Consider the following 16,406-nt stretch of genomic DNA (forward strand, 5'->3'; position numbering starts at 1 on the left):
CTGCTAACTCAAGGCCATTACTTCGGACAGAAAGAAATCCAGTAATTCTTTTTTCATTCATACTTTTCACGGGTAGGCAAAAATTATAAATATTTCTACTACTCTCTACAGAGCAATAGACCATCTACATTCTAAAATCAATTCTAAAAATTCTAAGTTAGGGTAGTCACACACACACAGTCCAAGAAGGTCTGAATGCCACACAGTTCTTATTTCATGGACAGTCTCATCCCCAAGTTCAGGGTCAGCTGGTAAAGCAGGATGTGGTGCATTTCCTCCTGAGAAGAGCACTCCAATTTGACATCCCACTGCCTGTGTCCTGCCTAGTGAATGGCTTCGATGAGAGATCAACCCCCAAAGAATGACTGAATTAAACATACAAGGCAATGCTTCAACTTCGAGCAAGAATTCAATCAGTAACTACAAGTCATTCATCACTGTATCTGCAAATATCAACCATGACTTGATTATCTCCTGAAACCTCATTTCTTCACGTCTTTGGGGGCAAAGAACAAAATTTTTTGCTGGGAAAGAACAAAATAAACAAGCAACAAGCTTATTCTCTAGTACATTGCCGACAACTCAAATTAACCAAACCATCTACATTCCCAAACGCTCCTACTGACCAGATCTTTTTGGTCATGTTGAAAATAAACCTTGATCCAACCTTCTGGAACCATTTAAGAGTAGGCCAGGCAGATTACAGAATGCTCCAGACACCTCTGGCATTTTGCACCTTAAATAAACTGCTCCACATCTACTTCAACTCCCTGAACCCCACTGCCTAGCCTAACCGACAGTGGACATGATTGTTCAGCACACCAGGGCCAAGGAGTGGGCTGCTCGTGGACAGAGCGGCCCAGCAGAAATACTCAAGTCCCCAGGTCCCAATAGACCGCCAAGACTGAGACTGACACATCAGCACACTGGTTGGGGAACTCTGTCCTAATTTCCGTCACCACAATATAGGTACTGCTAGAAATATTCTGCTGTAAAGAACTACTCATCTGTCATCTCGTCACTCAGAGAAAACAGATTGTAAGCTGCTAACTTTTGCATAAATTATCAAGTAGAGATTAGGCAGACTTAAAGAATTGAGAAAAGAGCCTTTAAAGTTAGAGAACTGGCCACTAGGTGTTTTTAACTCCGCCCTTATATATTTTTAGTTGTGGGCATAAAAACAATATATGGAAGGGGAGAGAAGCAGAAAACACTAATAAGGTAGGGAAGAGATTACAAAATTTGGAAAAGCCCGTTTTGAGATATTGTAGCAAAGTTGCATTCAGCTGTATAAGACAGGAACCTTAATAAAGGAGAGGGTTTACTTTTGTCACCCATAAGAAGGCAGTCCAGGGCTAGGGCAGTGGCCCCCAGTACAGTAATAGAGCTCCTTCTCCATTCCTTTGCTCTCCAGTTCACACTGGACAGTTTTCCCTCTGCCTACAAGACAGCTGGCAGGCTGGGCTTTTTCTCTGTGCTCAAGGCAGGGAGCAGCCCAAAAGCAATGAGCAGAAGGCAGATGGCAGCCAGATCAGTCCCCTTTTAAATAGCCTCTCCAGATAAGTCTTCTTTATGCCTCACCTGAAAGCAATGGGGTTAGAAGGTAAATGATTTATCTGGGCAGCAAATGCCTCAGGCAAAACTCAGTTGATGTGAGGATGAAAGTTGGGGCTAACGGACATTAGAAAGGCAAGCAGCGGTATTTGGATCAAACCCAAAGTCAGATTCCAGTAACAAGTTATCAGTGAAAAGGATACTAGGACAGGCTTTGGCAATTCCTCCTCTGTCACCAGCACAATTTACTGCACAGTTCCTCAGAGAAATTTCTCGTAACTTGCTCAGTTGACTGCATAAAAAAACACATAGTTCACATGTATACACAAACATGTATGCTATTCATTGGTACCTTAAAAAGTTAAAAAGCATTTCAGACATATAAAAAAGTACCAAAAATACAAAACACCAGTACCAATCACCCAACTTAAGAGAATAAGGCATTAACCCTCCTCCCAGAAGAGAAGACATTACAAATAAAAGTGAGGCCTTTTATGCCCCTTTCTATAACACAGCCCTTGCATTTGTTTGTTTAATCTTAAATATTTTTTACTTAAATATTTTTACATAGCATTATTGTGTATTTTCATATCCCTTAAAATTATAGCATTTTTTTATACTATGGAACTTCATATAAATTGTATTTTACCATATATATATCATCCTGCAACTTATTGTCCTCATCAGTATGCCGTGCAGCGCTGAGTTAGAACTGTACTGACACATGGACTCGACAACTTTCATGTTCACATCTTATATTTACCACTGAGTGGGCCACAATTAATTTTTTCTTCTGTTAGCATATAAACAACGCTGAAGCAAGAGCTAGTGAATATTTCTTGCTCACACATGTGAAAGTCTCTCGAGGGAAACATCCCAGAGAGCAAGTGCATCTTTAGCTTTACCAGAGACTCTCAGAATAACCACTTTTTAAGTGTAGAAATCTGTGTTTTCTATTCATTAGCAGACCCCATGTGTTATAATGCCTCAAAGTTTATCTAAGAACAGAGAAACTCACGCCAGACTGCCTGGATTCAAATCCTAATTACACCACCTCCTTAGACCTTGGCAAGTTAATATTTCTATGTCTCAGATTCTACATCTTTTTTTTTTTTAAGATTTATTTATGCATACAAGAACTGGAGTGTAAGCCAGAGGTGCGGGGGGAGTGAGGTGAGAGGATTCACCAGAGAGAACGGGAGCAGAACAGGCAGATCTACTAAAATACACTGCTGAGGGGAGCAGCAGGCAAGGCAGGAGAGGTCTGCTGCGCCATTTGGGTTGCTCCCTGGCCAGCTGGGATCAAATTCTTGCTGCAGTGGCTGGCAATAGCTTGAAAGCACCGTCTTTAACCCCTGCACTACCAGTGAGGCCCAGATTCTACATCTTTAAAATGCTCTGATGCACACCCATGATCATAGTCACATTGCTCACAACCACCTACGGTGGAGGCAACTTAAGTGTTCAGTAGCAGATGAATGGATAAATTAAATGTGGTCTACATACATAATGACTTATTATTAAGCCTAAAAAAGGAAGGAAATTCTGACTGCAGCAAGGGTGTACCAGGAAGACATCATGTTAAGTAAAATAAGCCAGTCACAAAGGGAGAATACTGATGTGATTCCCCTTATATGAGGTACCCAGAGGAGTGAAATGCCCATTCAGAAAATAGAATGAGGGTTGCCAGGCCTGGTTGGATGGCGGGGGTGGGCAGGGATGGGGTTGCAGGGTGTTGGTGCAGGACTGTGTGGGGGACAGAATGAAGAGTTGTTTGATGGGTACACTGTTTCAGTTTGGGAGGAGGAAAGGGTTCTGGAGACCAACAGTGGTGATGGTTTTTAACACTACTGAACTGCACACTTAAAAATAAGTTACAAGGGAGCCTACCTGGTGGTGCAGGCGTTAAGTCTCAGTGCTCTCAAGCTATCTCCAGCCTCTGAGGCAGAGTTCAATCCCCAGCCAGGGAGCTAACCCACATATGGCAGAGCAGACCACTCCTGTCTCGCCCGCTGCTCCCCTCAGCAGTATATCTCTGTAGATCTACCTGTTCTGCTCCCCATTCTGTCTCTGATGAATCCTCTCAACACCCACGCCTCTGGCCTGCACCCTAGGTCTTCTATGCATAAATAAATAAAAATAAAATCTCTTAAAACACCAAATTAATTGTTAAAATGGTAACCTTTGTGATATGTAGCTCTCACCACAATTTAAAAAAAAAAACTGCTACAATAATTTAGTGAGTTCATGTTTGTGAAGCTTTCAAAATACCCCGATATAGAGTAAGTTATAAGTATGTAAGTTATAAGTATATTTGTAAAAATAAACATAGAACTGACAACTTCTGGGAGAAATGCAAGCAGAGAATATTATAATCATCAAAAATAAGGGGAAAGACAGCAGCAAAGTTCTAGGGCAGAAACTCGAAATGTTCTCAGTTCCTGACACCAATTGTGTATGAGTAACTTTTCACAGTGCGCCTAGGCCAAAAGAAAGATCCCACAGTTTCATTTAATAAGCAGTTAGGGCCAAACAATTGAAAATTTATGTCTTGTAAATGTAGTACCAGTGGGGCACTGCACAACTTCCCATGCCCTAAAGTCAAACTGGACACCACCACTTGTAGTTCCTGTTCCATGATGAGTTTTGATGATACTTGCAATCATCAAAAACCCAGTTTTGCAGGGATTAAAAAAAAAATCAAAAAGAAATGTAGGAACATGAAACTGTGACTATCTCAAACTAGTAGTTTGTGCCATGTCCAGCAGATGTCGCTGCTGCCCTCTGAAATTAAAAAGACCCTGGCAGTCTCCAGGGAGTTGGTTGCAGAACCTGGAGGAAACCTTGGTACCAAGTTTACAAGGGTTTCAACACAGAGCTCACTGGACAGCCAAAGCCATCTCCAAAAGAAAGCACACATCAGGCTTGTTGTTTTCCATTCCTTTATGGTAAATCTTGGTGGTACAAACTCAAAGCTAGTCAGCTGAATATTATTAGGGAGATACATTCCTAACAAAGATGACTCACTGAAGGATCTCACCTGCTATTCACAGTAGCTCTACTGGCCTAGGTATGATTCGGTAAACGAAGAAACTGAAGCTAAAAAACAGTAATTAACTAGCTCTAACTTGTGTCAGAGCTAGACAGTGGCTTAGCTGCCATATGAAAGCAGCCTGACTGACTCCAACACTGGCTCTATTCCAAGAAAGACACTAGCTAATTCCTGAACACAATGATACTCAAGTAGTAGGATGACTCACCAAAAAAATTTCATGACTTATGCAGTTGTTCATAAACTAGCGGAGAAAAATCAGTCTGCAATTTATTAAAATTCACAGAGTCTATGTTAGGTATTCTTGGAAAGAGATTAATAAGAAAAATATCTCTTTTGAAGTAAAAGATATTTAAATATTTGCATTTTAAGTGGAAAAATAAACAACTCTAACACTACAAAGAGCATAGTTCTTTAAATCCAAGTAAATCAGTGGGATAAACAGCAAAAAACCATTCATGATAGTTACCTCTCAGTGGTGGCATTAGCTGTGACTTTCTTTTGCTCAATTTTTATTTTCTAAGTTCTCAACAATGAATGCATAGTGCCTTCTAATTAACAAATAGGCCAAGCTGTTGTTTGTTTTTTAAAATATCTTAATTCTGAGTTTTCTTTCAATGCTGGGCATCTATTCCAAAAAACAGAGGTACCAAGAAATGAATTGATTCTTCAATATGTTTCTGTGTGCACTTTAAATTTTACATTATGTTAAATCTTTATAATAACAGAAACAAAAAGATAGAAATAACCTTTCTTTGAATGAAGCCAGTTTTTTTCTTTTACTTTAGAAACTGAAAGTAAAAGACTGCAGGTCTATGCCAAGTGGCTGCAAACCTACTCTCCATGTGACCACTAGGCATCACTCCCAGGACTCCTCATCTAGGTCAGGGTCAAACACGGCAGCACTAGCAACACTAAATCTGTATAACCTGGAAGGTTCTTTCGCAATTGTGTTTTTGTGTGAGTATCAGCTTCCACTCCCTCTGAGCCAGGTCATTCGAATGAACAGTGAGCTTCTTAGCACAGAATCAAATTGTACAGAGAGCTTCAGAGAACAGAAGATGTTTGGGCTCAGCAGTTTTAAATGTATTATTTAGTGCCCCCTCAGATAACTAGATGATAATTTGGGGTACTTCAGGTCAAAGATGGGTTCTGCATGTTTCAAAAAGTGCCCCAAGTGACAGAAGTGTGCAATGAGAGATGAAAAATACTTGCTACTAGGTAATACCATCATATAATTCACAATTTAGGCTTCTGTTTCCACTCCTCACATCATCTAGATGGAAATGTCCCCATGAAATCCAGAAGGACCAAAATGTCAGCTTTAGTCACTTGATGGTGTAAATACTAATAACAAATCAATGATTTAATTTAGAAGCCCAACAACTCTGTACTAAAATAAGGATTTAAATTTCCCTAAATGCTCAATCCACAAATTCTTCTAATTTCAATATGTTGTTTATACAAAAAGGATAGACTAAGGAGGAAAATCTGTAGTATCAACATACAGTTAGGTAAAATTAAATCCTAAACCTTGACGAAACTGCAGAAGTCAGCTCTAGCATTATCAATTACACTTACCTTTGATATTTTATGACAGAGTCAAAACCAACAGTTTCCACAGGTTTCTTTCCAATTGTAGCAATCTGCTTATTTCCATTTTCCTCTGGTTCATCTTCTAACACATAGCGGTTCTTAATTGCAGTAAGAAAGTCCACTCCAAAATTTACTTTGTTTGGTCGAATAAAGGATCCTCCTGTTGGGTGCCTAGAGGGAGAAAGAAAGAAATATAGAAAATGTCATCCTTAGACATGTAATTAAAACTACAAAAATGCTTTATTAACTATGCCACAAATGTAAAAATGTCTGCTTTGCAAATTTATTTACAAATATTTTAGCAAATATAAAAAATTATACAGATGAATAAGAAAGTAAATACCAAGTACCAAGAATGACTATAAGTGTTCTGAAGATTTACAAAATTTTCTGCATGCTGAAAATTCAAAACCAGAATAAAAGGGAAAGCAATATACAAAAATCCCTGTATAATCAATATGATTCACAATGGAGGACTATGAGTTTATACAATCATATAAAATCCCAATAAATAGGCAAGAAATATGGTACAGTACTATCACTTAAGAAGAAAATGAAGTATTAAATTCATGGAGGAAAGTTTTACCTTGCTATGGACTGACAAATGCAAATTCTTTTATTTACATATAAAAGATGGCATTAGAACATCAGAGCAGGTTCCTTGGTTCACGCCTGAAAGGATCATCTACATTAACTATTTGGGCATTATAGCAGGAGAGTCCTGTAGCTTAGGAGGAAAGTGAAACACCTCCATCAGAGACCAACACAAACAGCACCAGAAGGAACAGAGAAGAGATTCATGATTCATTAAACAAGAGGTGTGTGGAGAGAACTGCCTGAAGCCTGTGGTCTAGGGCAGGAGCTGCCATAGCAACCAGAATGCAATCACTTAGTTGGAGGCCTCGGGGAAGGAAGAGCTAAGAAGTGTGGAAGCATATACCCTTGACTGAGAGTAAATATGTACAGAGGAGCTGGGGTACTCCTGGCCGGCTAGGTACCTAGTGAAAAGACAGTGTGCTGGGCTGTACTCCCCTTTCATTGCCTCTTGGCACTTTTACTGACCTCTTGAAGCTCACTGACAATGAGCAGACTATAGAGAGTGGGGTCTGGAACCTTGTAAAGGGGCTATCAGTGGTGCCACAAACAATCTAACTGTCCCCCCAAAGCATTCACACAAATGGCTAGACACCTATAGGCCCCTCTCCCACCCATTTGACTCAGCAGCTGCAAGACCAAGTCTCTGGATCTACAGAAACTGGGAGAACCCAAAACTCTGAAATCACAAAACCACACGTACCACCTGCTGGAAAAGCCATAGTAGTTCAAATCTCTGAATACTACAGATACTCTTTTTTTTTAATTTTTTAAAGATTTATTTATTTATGCATACAAGAGCTGGGGTACAGGCCAGAAATTTCCGAAATAAATGAATGAGCTGAGAAGTAAAGTTAATGAAAAATAGAAATTGAAGCTTTAAGTAAGAAAATTAATACAAATGCTCAATAGATAAGATTTAAAAATCTACAGAAAATTATGGAGGATTGAAACAGTGACCTTGAAAGTAATAATGCACAAAGGACCCAAATGAAAGGAAAAAATGCAAAGAGAAAAATGAAGAAACACTTCAAGAACTACCCAACTCCATTATGCAACACAGGATAAGGAGTATCCCAGAAGGAGAGAGAGGTGGGGAACATGGAGTTTATTCAAAGAAACAACAGAAGAAAAATTCCCAAACTTGGGGAAGAAACTGAATATAAAAGTTCAAAGGCTAAAAAACACCTGTATATCTAAATAAAATAACACCTACACCAAGACACAGTAGTGAAACTACCAAGATTTCAAGACAGAAAAACAAATATTGAAGGGGACTATGGGGGAAAAATATACATGTAACCTATAAAGATACCCCCAACAAGCATATATCACACTTCTATGAAGCAACAATACAAGGAGAGAATAAAATGACATTCAAAATACTTAACATTAATAACTGCCATTTAAGAATGCTATACTTTGCAAGACTCTCCTTTAGACATGATGGAGAAATAAAAATCTTACCAACATCTTCTATCTAAATCAAAGAGAAGGGCCTCCCTGGTGGCTCAGTGGTTGAGCGCTGGGCTGCAAAGCTGCCCGCAGCCTCTGTAGTGCCAGTTCCATCCCCAGCCACAGGTGAGGGTCCCACATGGCACACAGATCTCTCCAGCCGCACCCACTGCTCCCCTCAGCAGTGTACTTCTTCAGTCTGCCTGTTCTGCTCCCCGCTCTAGCTCTGGTGAATTCTCTCACCCTCCCATGCTTCTGACTGTACCCAGTGCTTATATAAATAAATAAATAAAATCTTTAAAAAATAAATAAATAAATCAAAGAGAAGAAAATCCATAAAAATTGAACCAGGAAATAGAAACAGAACTAAAGACAAAAATGGCAGTAGCCAATCCTCATATAGCAATAACCACCTTAAATGTGAATGGAACACACCATTTACCATTTAATTGTAAATGGAAAACAGGAAAAGCACAATGGGAGGTTGGATGAGAAAACAAAACCCAACATTCTACTGTTTTCAGGAGAACAGTCTGAGTTACAAAGGTAAACATAGTATAAAAGTAAATGATAGAAAAATAATCCTACAAATAAATGGGTCCCCCCCCCCAAAAAAAGGCAGGGAGAGCCATACTTCTATCAGACAAACTTCAGCTAAAAAAGGTAACAAGAGACAGGGATGGACACTATATGATTATGGGCTCAATACATCAGGAAGGAATAACACAAAACAAAGGAGAATGAAAATAAAACTATTAACAAATCTAAAAGAGCACATGGAACAATCTTGAGGATAACCACATGTTAAGTCACAAAACATGTGTCAATATAGTCATAAAGACTGACTCATATCAAGAATCTTTTGGTGGTATCAAAAGAGTCAACCACCAAAAGAAAGTGGGAAAAACCTTAAATATGTGGAGACTTGCACAACATACTACTAAGTGACTTTTAGGTTCATCAAATAAGAAATTTCTAAAATACCTGGAAACAGATGAAAATGAAGACATGAGCTACCAGAAAACTATGAGATACAGCAAAAGCATTACAAAAGGGTATGTTTATAGTCATACAGGCCCAGATCAAGAAGCAAGAAACAGCTCAAATAAATAGTATAACCTTACACCTAGTGGAACAAAAATGAAATTAAACAATTATCTCACACCAGACACAAAAATGAATTTTAAAAAATGGATCAAAGACTTGGGTGTAAGACGAGAATCCATAAAATACATAAAAGAAGACAGGCAAAACATTCCATGATATTGGCTTGAGTGATGTCTTTGGGGAGTCTACAAAGGCTTTGGGAACTAATACAGCAAGAGGAACAAAAGCAAAAATATAAACAAGTGGGACTATATCAACTAAAAAGCTTCTGCACAGCAAAAGAAATTATCATTAAAATAGTTAGGACGCAACTATGAAGTTATCCACAGCCACTGCAGCATGAGTACGATCCCCGGCCAGGGAGCTGACCCACATGGCGCAGCAGACCTCTCCTGTCTCACCCGCTGCTTCCCTCAGCAACGTATTTCAGTCAATCCACCTGTTCTGTTCCCTGCTCTATCTCTGGTCAGTCCTCTCACCCTCCACACCTCTAGCCTGTACCCCAGTTCTTGTATGCATATAAATCTTTTAAAATAAATAAAAATGCACCCTACTGAGTGGGAGAAAATATCTGCACATCATACTTCCAATAAGGAGCATTAATATCCACGATCTATGAAAAACTCAAAATTCAATAAAAACAAATAACCCAATCAAAAAATGGACAGGAAAAGTAGACATTTCTCTAAAGTAGACATATAGAAGGCCAAAAGCCATATGAAAATGTTCAATATCACTTATCAGGGAAATGTAAATCAAAAACACAATGAGTTACCATTTCACTCTCATGAGAATGGCCCATATTAAAAAAAAAAAAAGGCTTTTCTTCTCTGTCTTGCCCCTTGGTACTGCTGAGAGGTGACACTCTGAGATGTACTTCAAGGAGACACATGGAGGAGAGGCAAGGAGAGATACCTGGAAGAGATACATGGGTGAGAGACACAGGGAGGCTGCTCCTGGCCCTTGGCAGAGACAATGGCAGCTGTTAACCTGATGTAGTATATTTTGAATTTTGAGTCTCTCCTTTTGTCTCAGCTCTCTGGGAGACTGCCTGATGCCAGAAGGACCTTAGACTTGTGGCAAGCTTTCAGGCCTCAGCGGTCCCACTTCAGGCCAACACTATCTGGCAGGACATTTGCCCACAAGGAAATGGTAATTTTGATAGTTTTATCAGGAATGTCCTTTCTTCTTCTTCTCCACATCAATTTTATTAAAAAATCTATCACACTGAAAAAAACACAAATGTTAGCACAAGTATGGAGAAAAAGGAAGCCTCCTTTGTACACTAAAGGTAGAAATACAGACTGGTCCAGCCCTAAATATACTATATGATCCAGTAATTCCACTCCTAGGTATCTAAAAGAAAAATAGAAAATCACTAATTCAAAGGGACATACGACGCACTCATGGTCACTGCAGCACTATTTACAATAGCCAAGTTATGAAAACAACCTAAATGCCCAATGACAGAAGAGTGGATTAAGAAGGTGTGGTATATATGGGCCTCCCCGGTGGCGCACTGGATTGAGCACAGTGCTGTAAGGCTCTCCACTGCCTTTGCAGCGCAGGTTCGATTCCCAGACGCCTGGGGAACAACCCACATGGCACAGTAGACATCTCCTGCCTCGCCCACTGCTCCCCTCAGCAGTGTCTTTGGTCCGTCTGCCTGTTCTGCTCCCAGCTCTGTCTCTGATGAATTCTCTCACCCTCCCACACCTCTGACTATACCCCAGTTTGTATAAATAAATAAATCTTAAAAAAAAAAAAAAAAGGAGGAGGAGGTATGGTATATATACACAATGGAATACTATTCAGTGATTTAAAAAATATAAAAAGATGAAATCTTGCCATTTGTAACAGCATAGATGGAACTGGGGGGGATTATGCTAAGCAAAGAAGTCAGAAGGAGAAAGACTGATGTGGGGGAGGGGAGAGGAGAGGAAGGACTAGGGTCAAAATAAGGGGTGGGGGTGCAATTGTATGGGGAATATAAGCAAAATGAAAATGCATACATTGTGCAAAAATGAAAAATGATGTAAGAATTATATAAAATAAAATACTAAAATTAAAAAATAAGTTTATAGAAAATTAAAGGATATAACTGCAAAAAAAAAAAAAAAAGACTAATACCAGATGATTTCACTCAAGTGGAATATAGAAAAACAAAACAAAGGAATGGACAAAACCAAAGAACAAACCGCAGAATCTGACGGTATACCTAAGACTGCCAGGGAGGTAGGAGGTAGGAGGCCAAGTGTACAGAGGATCCAATGGACTATGGGGAAGGACTATGAGTTTGGTGGTGATTGGTGTGGTGTAGTAACATAAATCTGAAGAGGTGTGAGCCTATACCTCTGAATTATATATGATGCTGTATACCAAAGTTACCTCAATAAAAAATACAATTTAAAAGAAAAGAGGCAATTCAAATAATGAAACTATTTTCAACAAAACTGGCAAAAAATAAAGAAAAATCATAACACCACAAAGACTGCACAGTTGGATTTGTTCTTGATTGTATAATCATTCTTCTGGGAATTTGTCAGTAGGCAGTAATTTAAAAATTAAACAAAATTGCATTTACAGTGATTCTGTATAATAGCATTTATTTGTAATTGAGGGACTCTGGTAACCATAAAAATGCCCAATTGGATAGGAACTATTAAGTAAGCCAAAGAGATGTACTCATTAAAGAATTCTATCTGTATTACTTTATGAAATTACACACAAAATAATGTTGAGATTTCTAAAAATTGAACCAAATTATACATATACACTATATAGGAATCAGATCTACAGATATACAAAGACTGAATAAAGACACAAAGAAAATGAAAATATTTGTGGGTAATTATGCACAAAATGAAAACTTGAACTAGATGCATTTTAAAAGTTTAAACATGGAGCTAAATTATAGCACGCAAAAAGAATTTCACAGAAATATAGGGTATTTCATCACAATTTTTATTCAGGTTTTATAGCGACTTTTAGTAATATTCTCTAGCAGGAGTTAATAGAAATTCTATCACTATATCATATCATTGTATATAATGATCACTCTCAGACATTCCAAGTTATTCAAAATAGTCCCTTAGACACAATAAATTTCAGCATCCCTTATATCATGGCAATGATACCTCATTTTCAGGGAAATTCAACAGTTAAAAATGATACCTCAATGATAAATTCACTAGATCTTCTTTAACTATACTTTTGGTGAAAGACTGAAATCTTAAAGGAAAAATTCCATGTTGGAACCAAACAAATAAACTATGTTAAACTAATAGAAGAATAACCTTTAAGAGATCTCTCATTGTAGTTCATAGCCTATGAAAAATTGGCTTATTTACCTCTGGCTTTGCTAAGTAATTGAGCTGTTTCCGCAAATATAAAATAGAAATAAATGATCACATGACGGCACCAGGGTTGGTGCTTTAGTAAAAAAAAGAAAACAAAAACAACAAAAAACCCTCATTTTTAGGGAAGTCAAATTATGAAGCATTTGTAAATGTTAACATTATCATTTGATCCTTTAGAGAGTGATAAAATACACAAATTGCCAAAGTTGTACTATAAACACTGTTTTGGCTTACAACCATTATCTATTCAAGAAATCAAAACTTCCTAGAAGTCACCATAATTGAACAGGATGAAAACTAATACTGATGACAACTTCTGTAGTATAATATACATACATATTACCAGATTGTGAAAGGAATTTATGATCCCAAAAGTGACATCACAGATAGAAGTGGTGAGGAGGTAGTTAAAAACCCAGAGGGTGTGGCGTCCTGAAGACAGTGAAGGTAGACAACTGTGTGCGGTGCTGCAAAAGCCCGGGAAGTGACAGAGAAGGCTGACCTCAGGCTCTAGCAACTAGAGAGTGACTCTGAAGGAACAGCTGGTCCCCTGACCAAGAGTAAGGGGAAGGGGCCAGGCTAGATTTAAGAACCATACTGATGCGCGATGGTTGTGTGCTTCTCCTTCTTGCTCTTTGTGAACAGGAAAGTCTTGCGATTATTCTGTTCCTTTATCACTCTATGTAGAGTGTGAGGAGGGCAGATACTCTCATCTTCACTGATCTAAGGATCAAGGAGCACCTTCTGAACTTCTGCCCCAAGATGCCTAATTTAAATTGCTATATGCCTCTGCAGCGCCGGTTCGATCCCCGGCTGCTCCCCGGCCACCAGAGGCGGGTCCCACATGGCGCGCGGACCTCTCCTGCCGCCCGCTGCTCCCCTCAGCAGTGTACTTCGGTCCTTCTGCCTGCTCTGCTCCCCGCTCTGGCTCTGGTGAATTCTCTCACCCTCCCGCGCTTCTGACTGTACCCAGTGCATGTATAAACAAAAACAAACAAACAAATAAATAAGTAAATAAAAACATGCCTCTATTAAAAAAAAAAAGTTTAATAAATAAATAAATAAATAAATATATAAATAAATAAATTGCTCTACACTGGACTCAGAATCAGCACCTAAAGATGACTCTTGAAGATGGAGGTGTGAACCTTGCATGGGGTAGTGATGTGAATCTCGTATGGGGAAGTGATATGAATTGCTGTGACCACAGATGAATTATGATATCAATAAATCATGAATTATGATATCAATAAATATGACTCCCAGCCAACAAATCCTTAGGCAATGTAATTTTACCATTTATGCCACCAACAGGTGGGGTCTAGTTCCCCTTCTCTTTAAAGTGTACTTATTTTTACTAACAGAGTAGAGACTGAGTCTTAAGATCCTTTTTCTCCATTTTCACCTTCTTGTAAACCAGACACTGTATAAAGAAACTCATGCTAGATGACGGAGAAAGGCCAAAGGAAGAAATAGAGAGACTGATCCCATTTAGAAGAGATCCCAGTCAACAACCGACACCAAGTCCCTAATTATGCAAGGCTATCATAGATGCTCTAGCCAACATAATTTGGAATAGAGATAACTGTCTCTATTAAACTCTGCTCAAAATCCTGACACACAATCATGAACAAAAAAATGGTTGTTTTAAGCTCGAAAATTTGGGGTGGTTTATCATATAATGACAGCTAACTGAAATAAATGAGGCGATCTCTCTTCACTAAACTAAAACTCATTATTTCCTTCCATTGCAAGCCCAGGCACAAACCACAGTAATATACATAGTACATTGTCACCAACAGAAATTACAGGGGGCTCCCTGGTGGCGCAAGGGGTTAAGACACAACCTATGAAGCTAACCGCAGCATGAGTTCCATCCCCGGCCAGAGAGCAACCCACATGGCGCAGCAGACCTCTTCTGTCTCATCTGCTGCTCTCCTCAGCAGTGTATTTCAGTAAGTCTGCCGGTTCAGCTCCCCACTCTGTCTCTGGTGAATCCGCTCACCCCCACCACACCTCTGGCCTGTACCCTAGCTCTTGTATGCATAAAAATAAATCTTTTTTAAAAAAAAGAAATTACAGACATCTTTGTATAACTTTAAAGTTACCTTTTTTTTTAATTTATGCTCATCACTCCCTCAATATTTTAGTAGCTATTAGACCCAATAGCAATTCTTATTATTTATTTAGTAAAGAAATATAATTATATCAAATAATTAATTTTAAAATAATTTGATAACTTTATTTCAATATGACTAAACTTCCTTTGGAATGCAATATATTTTATTTTCCATTTCTAAAAATATTTTATACCTCCTAAAAGGATTCAAAGCACAAAAAGATCCCTGTGTTAGTGTATATTTCACAAATAAATAGAATCTGAACTGGACAAGATGAATAGAAGTTTAGTGAAAAAGTGGTGGTACTTCTGTCCTAGCACAGGCATCAAACAGGATCCTATATGTAATACCTTTGAAAATAAAGTAGCATAGGGCCTTCCTGGTGGTCTACTGCTACTCCTCCTATGGTCTGAGTTCAATCCCCAGCCAAGGAGCTAACCCACATGCTGCACCTCCCCCTGCAGTGACCTTTAGGGCTAACCGTCCCTAGGTCCGGCTGGGCAACCAGCGCGCAGGGGGAGAACAGCAAAACCCTACATACCTGCTGCACCTCCCCCCGCAGTGATCTTTAGGAATGGCTTTTGCCATGGTCCCTAGGTCCGACTGGGCAACCAGCGCGCGCGCGGTGGGGGGGGGGGACACAGCATAACACCCTGAAGCAGAGGAAGTTCAGCGGAAGTTCCCTGAAAAGACAGCTTATCAAAAGATAAATCCCGTCTTTCTAGAACTACAAACTTTGATCCCTTATTTGTCTTTCTAAACTTCCTTCTTTCTTCTATAATGGTCATTGCTTGTTATGTAGATCACCTCCCTGAAGGTGATAGACTGAGCCCATGAGCAAGCTAATTTCATTGATATTCATTCCTGTGCTTTTGGAAAACATATATATACTGGTCACAAACTCAAAGAAAATTACACTCAGATTTTCACTCTTGAAGTGTGTCTGTTTGTCATTTCTTTCACCGACGCCCTGACCACCCTGCACGCTTCTCTCAACCCTGAGGTGGCCTCATCGTCTACTGCTGTGCTGGTCCACGGCACCCGCATATGGCACAACAGACCTCTCTTGCTTGCCAGCTACTCCCTTTAGCAGTGTATTTCAGTAAATCTGCCTGTCCTGCTCCCCACTATCTCTGGTGAATCCTTTTACCCCCCACACCTCTGGCCTATATCCAGTTCTTCCATGCAAAAAATAAATTTGAAAAAAGAAAATAAAGTAACATAGCAGACATACTACTGAAAATAAAACATTTAGAGACTATAACATTTTAAATTAAATATTATGGTTTCAAAACAAATGCTTTTCCTGAAGTAAATTATAAAGATCACTTTCAGGTTATAGCTCCCTTAATTTTCTATTATGATAGCACACAAGAATTCTTAGGTTTACTGACAACTCTTATTAATGTTAAAAATTTACATGTACCACAGCTGAACTAAATCCCAGGTTATGTTGTTAAGTGTTGACAAAATAATTCCAGACAACACAGAACATTAGTTTATATGACTAGATCAATCTAAATGTGTACAAATTTTACATCAAAAAACTGTTCTCAGAGTCTCACATTT

At 38.9% G+C, this 16,406-nt stretch overlaps 1 protein-coding gene across 3 annotated transcripts in view; it reads right to left on the reverse strand.

The window, feature by feature from the left end:
- The window catches only part of TBCE (tubulin folding cofactor E), a 64,257-nt gene that overhangs the window by 17,793 nt on the left and 30,058 nt on the right, over positions 1 to 16,406 (reverse strand). For all 3 annotated transcript variants that reach the window (XM_037510389.2, XM_037510387.2, XM_054694981.1), the window contains exons 4-5: positions 6,188 to 6,373; positions 1,758 to 1,846 (exon numbers count right to left, since the gene is read on the reverse strand). In XM_037510389.2, coding sequence (XP_037366286.1) covers positions 1,758 to 1,846; positions 6,188 to 6,373 — 275 coding nt within the window. The remainder of the gene's footprint in view (positions 1 to 1,757; positions 1,847 to 6,187; positions 6,374 to 16,406) is intronic.

Source organism: Talpa occidentalis, unplaced genomic scaffold (assembly GCF_014898055.3).
Source record: "Talpa occidentalis isolate TD23 unplaced genomic scaffold, MPIMG_talOcc4v2.1 talOcc4.14, whole genome shotgun sequence".
Lineage (NCBI taxonomy): Eukaryota > Metazoa > Chordata > Mammalia > Eulipotyphla > Talpidae > Talpa > Talpa occidentalis.